Below are 10,290 nucleotides of genomic sequence, written 5' to 3'. Positions count from 1 at the left end.
TAATTCTCTATAATAAGAATATTGTAATCATTTTTTATAAAAAAATAATATTAATTTAGACTAATTTAAAATTTAATTCACTATTTTTTCGATTAAATTAATTTGTCTAACTTAATTTTAATAAAAATAACATAATTTAATCAATTATATAAATTAAATTTTAATTACTAAAAAACATCATTTTTAAGAAAAGACGTTTTACGCGTCTCTAAGTGGCTGCTTCTATATAAAGTCTTTGTAAGGCTATTTCCCTTGCATCTCTGGTCTAGTAATAATTTGTTCCTACTTCATATTAGTTGTTTCCTCTTTAGTCAAGAGATGGCACTAACTGGTAAGCTTAGCATTGAAATTCCAGTCCACTCACCTGCTTCAAAGTTCTTTGACCTCGCCACAAAGAAACTCCATCATGTTCAAAACGTCTGTGAAAGAGTGCATGCCACCAAGCTGCATGAAGGTCATGACTGGCACTCTGTCGGTGGTTCGGTCAAACACTGGACTTATGTCATAGGTAATAACACACTTGATGCTATCACATACTGTTAAAGAAACTTTAGATAGAGAATGAGTTTTTTTTATAGCTACGAAGCCTATTTTATTCTTTTATGTGTTTTTTTAAATTAATTTTTATTGTGTTAATAAATTATTAAACTAATTTAATTAAATTTAATTATTAAAATAATTAAATCATATAGTATTAATAAAAGAGAAGTGTTAGAAGCCAATAAATTTTATAATTTATACTCATTAATTAGTTATTATTAATATTTTTAATAGTGTGTGATTATATCTAATGGTATGAAATTATTTATTTTTTTTACTAGTTAAATACTAGCTAAATTTTAATAAAAGTGGTGACTTTCTATATTTTTTTAATAAAATAATTAATATAATTTTAAGTATAGAAGATGATTATATAATTGTCTTTTTTTATTTGGATTAATTAATACATCTTTTTTTCTTCTGTTGTTATTGATCTTGATTATCAACCAACAGAACTATATATATGATGCGTGCACCTTAGAATAGGTTAGTGGGGGGTACTTTCTCCGAATGAAGTTTTGCTCAAAACGTGTAAAATTCATATGTATATGTGATGTGCAACTATTTCTAAATTTTATTACTATCGTCAAGTTATCAAAAAACAATTATTTGAAATTTAATCAATATATTTATGAAGCCAAAATATAGTAAAAAACTCATTTTTAGTTAGTTAATATTAGTTAATTTTTTGTTAATTCTATTTTTTTTGAAAATTTAGGATTTAGATATATAATTTAATATTTAAAGTTAAGTATTTATAATCTAAGATAAAAAAATTAAAATATATAAATAACTTTAAAAAAATTAACTAATATTCACTAAAAAAATTAGTTCTCTAACATTACTATTTGAGCAATGCTAGGGGCCAGTAATTTTTGTGATTGTTAGTCATCAACTAGCCATCAATGATGATTTGATGGTGTGAGATTGGTGTGAGATTTCATCCAATGGCTCACCTTCCTCTGCTGGTTACGCCAAAATTCAATAAAACTGCTGCCCCTAGACTTTTCCTTACTATTTTCATAATTCTTTTGTTTACTTAAAAACGTTTTTTATCCCAATAAATATATGAGTCAGTTTAGTTTTGCTCTAATTTCTTTGTTGGTATATGGCTTCTTTCCAAATACTAATTAGTTTTTTTTTTTTCTCGGTTCATTGATTGTGTTGAATGATGATATTGATAGAGACTAGAAAGAGATTTAGTTATAATTATAATTACAAAAAAAAATTAACATACTTTTCAATAATTTTAAGACAAACGCGTATTCTTTTTTGTTGTTATTACTTATATATAATAAGCATAAAAAATTAGAGGAAGGTAGGACCAAAATGGAAGCAAACATTTTTAGGATCTTATACTATTTTTATACTCATATTTCATTTAAAAATTTACATATATTAAAAAAAAAAAAAGCTTGTAGTAACTTACAAAAAAAATGTGCAAATTTTTGAAAACAAATGTCATAACTTGAAAAACAAAAAAATGAAACTATTTTTTATAATAAAATTGATATGTTATGCCAAAAAAAAAGAAGAAAAAACAAAATAGTACAATAATAATAATAATAATAATAATAATAATAATAATAATAATAATAATAATAAAATGTGGGGAGAAGATGTTATGAAATGAAGAACATCATGAATTGAAAAGGAAAAAAAAGTGAAGAGAAATTACCACAAGAGAGAAAATAAATAGGTGTAAAGATATGGCGATAAAATTTGGGTTCACATGCAAATAGTTTATTTTCCCAATATTTTATAGACAAATTATATTTAATATTATATATATCTTTCTTTTTTTTTCTTAAATTTGTTAATGCTTCACTATAATAGATGGTAAAGTAACTACATGCAAAGAGACTATTGAAAGCATTGATGAGCAGAACAAGACAGTCGTATACAAATTCTTTGATGGAGATATCGATCAACACTATAAGACCCTTAAGCTTATCTTTCAAGTGATTGAGAACAATAATGGAGGTACTTCGACTAAATGGACAGTTGAATATGAGAAGGTCAATGAAGATGTTGAAGCTCCATATGGCTACATGGAATACTTTGACAAATGTGCTAAAGAACTGGATGCCCATCTTCTCCAGGCATAAGCTACATTAATTAAGCAAAGAAGGTGTTTAAGAATTAAGTTAATAAATTGTGTACTTATCTAATTAAACTACTGCATGAATTTAGTCATGAAGAATAATATGGATGAATGTTTGCATCGTCTGCTATCCTTTGTTTGAATGGATTAATAATCGACTTGGATATGTTTATATATATTATTGTTGATCATATTTCTTTGCTTATTGATTACACTTATGTACGTGTATGTGGAAAAAAGCTTATGTAATTGTATTACAAATAAAAATTGGATATTCACATGCTTTCTATTTTGGTAATTAAAATTATTATATAGTAGGATCCATCACTAAGAACTAATTGATGAACTTAAATAATATAAATATTAAGTAAAATATTAAACTTAATTACAAAAGATTATTGAGTTGATAAATCTGATAATAAAAAAAAATTAAAATCTATTTATATCTATAAAAAATAGGTTCTCTTAATACACTGTTCAAATTTAAAAAAATTATTTAAAATTCTCAAACCACTCCTCCTAATCTAATTAACCTAACCATTTTAAAACTCTAACCCTACTCAACTTTCAATTTTTATTTCTCAACCACCACCACTTCAATATCCTTCTCTAGACCACTACCTCCAATCTCTCTCTGTCAACTCTGCATTGTTTTAAATCCCACTGCTTGTTATCGGATTTGTCAAAGGAATCATCAAAGAAGAATTAGTTCTTGAAAAAACATACTTTTTTTGTTCGTTCAAATCTCTTCAATTTACAACATTGTTCCTAAGTTCGTGCTTTGTCTTCTTCTTCAAACAAGGCCGCTAGGAATCTCTTTATTGGTGGATCACCTTATGATCTTAACTCTTTTCTGATTGCATCTTTTTTACTATTTCTATTCTAATTTTTAATGAATACTACATCGATATTAATTCGATTACTATCAATGACAAATATGTTAAATTTTCAAGCAAATTGTTAGAATTTGAGAATGGAATAAGATTAAAGTTTGGAGATAGTTATGGTAGATTAAGAGAAATAATTTAAAATTTTTGAATAATTTTTTAAAATTTGGATAATTTGTAAAGTATAGTCCATCTAAATCGATATATATGTGGGTATAATTTAATTTTAATTCATAATCAGATTTATTAGTATCATAATCTATATATTTTGATAGTTAATTTTGGTATTTTACTCAAAAATATTTAGATATCACTTAATATATTATTTAAAATCATAAATAATTTTTATATTTAAAATTTGATACTATCATATATTTACATCAACAGTTAAAAATTTTATTTCACCATTATTTTGTTTGGTGAATTTTATGATGTAGAAAAAAGATTCTTTCTATATCTATATATTTTTATTGTCAAGAGTAGCATGTGATAAGTATCAAAAAGAAGAGTTGAGGATAATGTCTGATTATATTCAAGTAAGTTTTAGTGTGCTTTGTTCCTTAAAGGCTAAAGCACGTGAATGAAGAATTATTGATTTTTTTTTTGTCAAGAGGAGAAATTATTGATTAAGCATGGCAAATGTAATTATGATGATGGGCCTCCGTTTAAATGATTTTTGTAAAATTTTATCAATTGGGGGTCATTTCATATTTATAAAATAGTTATATTTTTGTTTTACATTAAAATACGTACTAAATATTTATATACTTTAGACCTATTTTAGTTAAATTCATATACGAAACATAAACAAAATGAAAACGTCCCATGTAATTTTATAAAAAAAAATACAAAAAATTTATCAACTATCAAATAAGGACTAATATATAACCCTTTTTTTCCCACTGAATTTTAAACTGTGTTTTTGTGAGTTGCTAAACTTACAAAAAGACTATATATACTCACCAAAATAACTCCTCTAAACTCACATAGAAGGTATACTCTTCTTTTTTATGAATTAATTTCTTTTATTTATACATAAAAAAATAAACTTATTAATATGTATATATAATTATTTATATATAAATAAATTAAATTATGTATATACATTAACATATATAAATAAATTAATATATTTTTTAAAGTATATATTACTAATTAAAATTTTTATTACTAAGTAATTATTATTCTAATTGTATTTCTACTATATTTTAATAATTATTTCAAAATGTTTATTTAAATTAATACTTTAAATACTAAACATATATCGCCTAAATCGTAAACACTCATTTATAAATATTTAACGCTAAATCTTACACTGCATATTCTAAATCTTAAATCGTACATTCTAAATCCTAATCCATAAATCTTAAACCCTAAATTTAAATCCTAAATTGTAAATCATAAATTTTAAACCCTAAATTTTTAACTTTTATTTTTAAATTCTAACTGTAAAGAAAACATGGATAAAATTTAAAACCTAAACCATTCTAAATCATGAACCAATTCCTAAATCTAATATTATCCCCTGAACCATAAATTCTAATTCCTAATTCTTAAATGCCAATCTTTAATCCAAAAATTTAACATTTGTGTGTTAGCTTTTGTTTAAAATTTTAATTAGAGATTTTTATAATGACATAAATATTATCTCATTTTAAAGGTAAAGACCAAATAATTTATTAATATTGTCATTGAACTCTAAATCACCTAACTAAGCAAATTACATAGCAACTATTTTTGTATTAATTAATAAAAAAATTCAAAAAAATTTAACAGAAAATATACGTTTATTATGAGGAGGAAAAATTGATTAGGTGACAACTCATTATTTTTTTTTTGCTTTTTAATTAGAAAAAATACGTTTATCATGAGGAGGAAAAATTGATTAGATGACAACTCATTATTTTTGTTTTGTTTTTTAACATATTGATAAACCTACTTACATTAGTCCTTAATTAACAATTGATGAATTTTTTATTTTTTTTCTATAAAATTAAATAGGGATGTTTTCATTTTACTTATGTTTCATATATGAATTTAGCCAAAATAAGTCTAAAGCATATGAATAATTAGTACGCATTTTAATGTAAAATAAAAATATAACCATTTTGTGAATATGACATTACCCAAAATGGATAGTATTTTATAAAAAAAAAAAAAATTCAAACCTGAAAGCCCATCATCATAATCACATTTGTCATATTTAATCAATAAATTCCTTCACATGCTTTAGGAACAAAACACACTGAAATTTACCTTAACATTATGGTTGCGTTTGTTTCTGAGAACAGGACAGGACAAGATACTGAGAATAGGACATGACAAGATACTGATGGATAGAGACACAAATTTTTGTATTCTTGTATTCTATTTAGTGATAAACTAGAATAAATTATGAAAATTTAATTTATTTTCTTTTTTTTTTCATTCAAAAATTTTGAGACGAAAAATATAACAATAAAAAATATAATTATGAAAAATTAATAAGAATAATAAAAGAAAAATAAAAAATAAGTTGTATTCCTTGTTAGTGTCTCTATGTCCTTTCTGTCATGATGGACACAAAATACACTAATTCAGTGTTTCTAAACACATTATCTCTGTTCATGTCTCCTCTGTCAAACATGATTTTGTGTCTCAGTATCCCTGTTTCAGTGTCCTGTCTCTACAAACAAACACAATTTATAAGACATTGTCCTCAATTCTTATCTCTCTAAATATTTGTCACACACTATACTCTTGACAATAAAACATTTTTCTTTGCAGTGGTTATATATAGATTAGAAATTAGGGTTCATCAAGTGTGTGTTATATTATTATTATTATTATTATTATTATTATTATTATTATTATTATTATTATTAATGTATTTTATGTTCATAGTGGATATTATAAGCAAGTTTGAAGCAGGACCATTACTATCTACACCGATACAAAAGTAATTAGGAGGTTTTATTTATTTTTGTCTCAAAATCTAGTTAACAATTAAAAATTATTATTCTGCTCTAAATAAGACAAAATGAAGCAGATCTAGTTGGATCATCAGTTTAAATTATCATCCTTAATTGTATGTAGGTAATAATCTAAAGGCAACTACTCTTGTTAAAAATATTTTTTTATGATGATCTTTATTTAAAAAGTGTAATTTATTTATTTTGTAATATTTTAAATAAAGATAATACTTTTATTTTAAATAAAATCAACTTTTATTATAATTTATCATTTAATAATTAAAATAATATATTTTTACATAATAATAATCATTAAATTTTTATTGGAGTAGCCACCTAATTTAAATAGTGGTAAATTGTTAAAAATTAAAGCGGTTGACCAAAATGTAATTTTTTTTTCAAAGAAAAAAAATGTATTCGCTTGTTTGGTCCATTTTTTGGCCCATTCTAACTTTCTCTTATAAAATTATCATATTTTGTTTTGTTTTAAAAAAAAGGCCAACTAGCTACATTCTAAAAATTTTGTACATAACATAGCATTTTGTAATTAAGGTTATGAAAATCGAATAGTTATTAAACTATTCGAATTATTAATTTATCAGTTTAAAAGTTTAATAGATTTAACCGTAATTCAACAAAATAATAAAAAAATTATATAATAATATATAAAATTATAAATAAATACACAAAATAAAAATATAATTAATTAAATTATATTCTTATAATATTAAATAGTATGTTAAATTATAATTTTTTACTAAGGTTTTTATTAGTGTTATATTATAATTATAATTATTTGACTAAAATCTTTCGACAGTTTATAATCTCTTAATATGAAATAAATTTATTAAGAATTTAAAAATTTTAGACTTTTCAAAAATTTTCTTTTAAACACATATATATATCTGTTCATACCCTGGCCCAATGATAAGGGCCCAGGTCCAACCGAAAGGCCTAATCCAATAGGATAAGCCTTACAAAATACCGACTTTCACATAAGAAGTCGGTATCAACCACGACTTGGTCTGAAGAGGTCGGATGTGAGATTAGCTGGCAGATAAATACTCATTCAAATGAGTAACCGCCCCTAAAATCTCTCTAACCGCCTCATAAAGCCATATCTTAACCTCCCCAAGATAATGGGGACGGTTACCACCCTAAAGATACGGCACTACACCAACGGTGGTTATTGGCTCACCATTATAAATACACTGACACCCCTCAGGTATCTCTAAGTCCAATACTCTCTAAGATCTGCTCACACTCTTGCTAACTTAGGCATCGGAGTGTCTTTGCAGGTACCACCCCCCATTCACACGCGAGCACAAGTCGGACGGAGCCTCCCGAGTTGCGAACCTACCTGGAGTCCTCCTCTATTATACACTTGGGCCGCCGAACGCCATCCATTGGACTAATCTCCGGTTACCTACCGTAACATTGGCGCCGTTGCCGGGGACCCGCGAGATCATCCCTCGATGGCAGAAAGATCCCATGAAGAAGGCCATGTCGAAACGGATTCTGAGCAAGAGAATCTAGACATGGGCAATGACAATGAAGACACAGCCCAACATCAAGACAATGATCAACATAGAGAGGGTACCTCCGGAGTAAAGAATCCGAAGGTAAATTCCTCAGATGGGCGTGAATCAGAAAAAGGCGGACCAGCTCACGTAGCTGAACTAATAGGATTGGTTCATAGCCGCCTAGAGCAATTGGAACAAGAACGGGAGAAACAAAAGGAAACCGAAAGGTACCTTAAAGAGGAGATGGAGCGGCGAAAAGAGTTAGAAAGAAAACTCTTACAGCTAGAATCCTCCCTCAAGAACTCCCGCGACGAAGGCGAAGATCAACTCCCGGGCGGAGAAGATCCCTTCAGCGAGGACATAATGAGGGCAAAAGTTCCAAGGAACTTCAAAAGCCCTGATATGGACCTCTATGATGGAACTACGGATCCAAAGCATCACCTTAGCAACTTCAAAAGTCGGATGTATCTAGCTGATGCCTCCGACGCTACGAGATGCAAGGCTTTCCCGACCACTTTATCGAAAGCAGCGATGAAGTGGTTCGATAGCCTTCCCCCAAGATCCATCACTAGTTTTGAAGACCTCTCAAGGAAATTCTTGATGAGGTTCTCAATCCAAAAAGATAAGGTAAAACATGCACCCAGCCTCCTGGGAATAAAGCAGGAGGTCGGAGAGTCTTTACGAGCCTACATGGAAAGGTTCAATAAGGCATGTTTAGAGATCCAAGACCTGCCCACAGAGGCAGTAATAATGGGGTTAGTCAATGGACTCAGAGAAGGTCCCTTCTCACAGTCCATATCTAAAAGACACCCCGTCTCTCTAAGTGATGTACAAGAAAGGGCCGAAAAGTACATCAACATGGAAGAGAATGCAAAGCTAAGAGACCTGAGTTCACGACCTGGACCCACTTCCTCCTCTAGGGAGAGAGAAAGGGAAGTCAAAAAGAAGGAAGAACTCGGTCTCGAGAGGCCCAGGAAGTATCACTCTTATACTCCTCTAAAGACTTCTATAGTGGACGTATACAGAGAGATTTGCAACACCGAAAGGCTGCCACCCCCAAGACCTATTAAAAATAAAAAAGGGGGAAGTCGCAGCGAGTATTGCGAGTACCATAAAATATATGGTCACTCCACCAACGACTGTTACGACCTCAAAATGTGATAGAAAAGCTGGCTAGAGAAGGTCGGCTTGACAGATATCTCATGGAGAGGTCGGACACCCATGGAAAGAGAAAGCGAGATGATATGGACAGGAGAGATCCTCCACCACAGACCCCTGAGAGACACATCCACATGATCTCAGGAGGATTTGCGGGAGGTGGAATCACCAAATCTTCTCGCAAAAGACATCTCAAAAGAGTCTACCAAGTCGAGGAAGAGACACCCGACTTCCCCACCATCTCGTTCACGAAAGAAGATGGGCAAGGGATAATCCCCGGGCATGATGATCCCGTGGTGATAACTATGATCCTAGCCAACGCCCATCTCCACAGAACCCTAGTAGACCAAGGAAGCTCGGCGGACATCCTTTTCAAGTCGGCCTTCGACAAGCTAGGGTTAGACGAAAAAGAGCTTAGAGCTTACCCCGACACCCTATACGGGTTAGGGGATACGCCAATAAAGCCACTGGGATTTTTACCCCTTCACACCACTTTTGGAAAAGGGGAAAAATCAAGGACTCTGAGCATAGACTTTATAGTCATCGAGGAAGGGTCAGCCTACAATGCCTTAATCGGCAGAACTACCCTTAATCGCCTTGGAGCAGTGGTATCAACTCCTCACCTCTGCATGAAATTCCCAACTCCCGGGGGAATAGCAACGGTGAGGGGAGATCAGAAATTGGCAAGGAAGTGCTATAACGAAAGCCTAAACCTGAGAGGAAAGGGCAAAGAAGTCCACACCATAGAGTTGGGTGGAGCAAGAACCAGAGAAGAACTACGGCCCCAACCGGGAGAAAAAACCGAGGAGATACAAGTCGGTGAAGAGGAAGGAAAAAACACTTACATAGGAGCCAACCTAGGGGAAACCCTAAAACAAAGGTTGGGAGAACTCCTAAGAACTAATTCCGACCTCTTCACATGGAAGGCTTCCGACATGCCCGGGATTGATCCCGAGCTCATGTCCCACAAGCTCTCGGTTTTCCCAGGGTCCCGACCTGTACAGCAAAGAAGACGCAAGCTCGGCCCAGAACGAGCCTCAATAGTAGAAGAACAAGTACAGGCGCTCCTGGAAGCCGGCTTTATTAGAGAGGTCAAATACCCAACATGGCTAGCCAATGTAGTGCTA

At 30.2% G+C, this 10,290-nt stretch overlaps 1 protein-coding gene across 1 annotated transcript; it reads left to right on the top strand.

The window, feature by feature from the left end:
- Positions 1-247: 247 nt before the first annotated feature.
- Positions 248-2,931, top strand: LOC130946410 (MLP-like protein 43). Its single transcript, XM_057875149.1, has 2 exons — positions 248-508; positions 2,377-2,931. Exons 1-2 carry the CDS (start codon positions 319-321, stop codon positions 2,646-2,648), a joined length of 462 nt encoding a protein of 153 aa, XP_057731132.1. The 5' UTR covers positions 248-318; the 3' UTR covers positions 2,649-2,931.
- Positions 2,932-10,290: the final 7,359 nt, after the last annotated feature.

This window comes from Arachis stenosperma, chromosome 8 (genome assembly GCF_014773155.1).
Source record: "Arachis stenosperma cultivar V10309 chromosome 8, arast.V10309.gnm1.PFL2, whole genome shotgun sequence".
NCBI lineage: Eukaryota > Viridiplantae > Streptophyta > Magnoliopsida > Fabales > Fabaceae > Arachis > Arachis stenosperma.
Note: the sequence above shows the minus strand (reverse complement) of the source record. Positions and strands in the feature narration are given on the sequence as shown.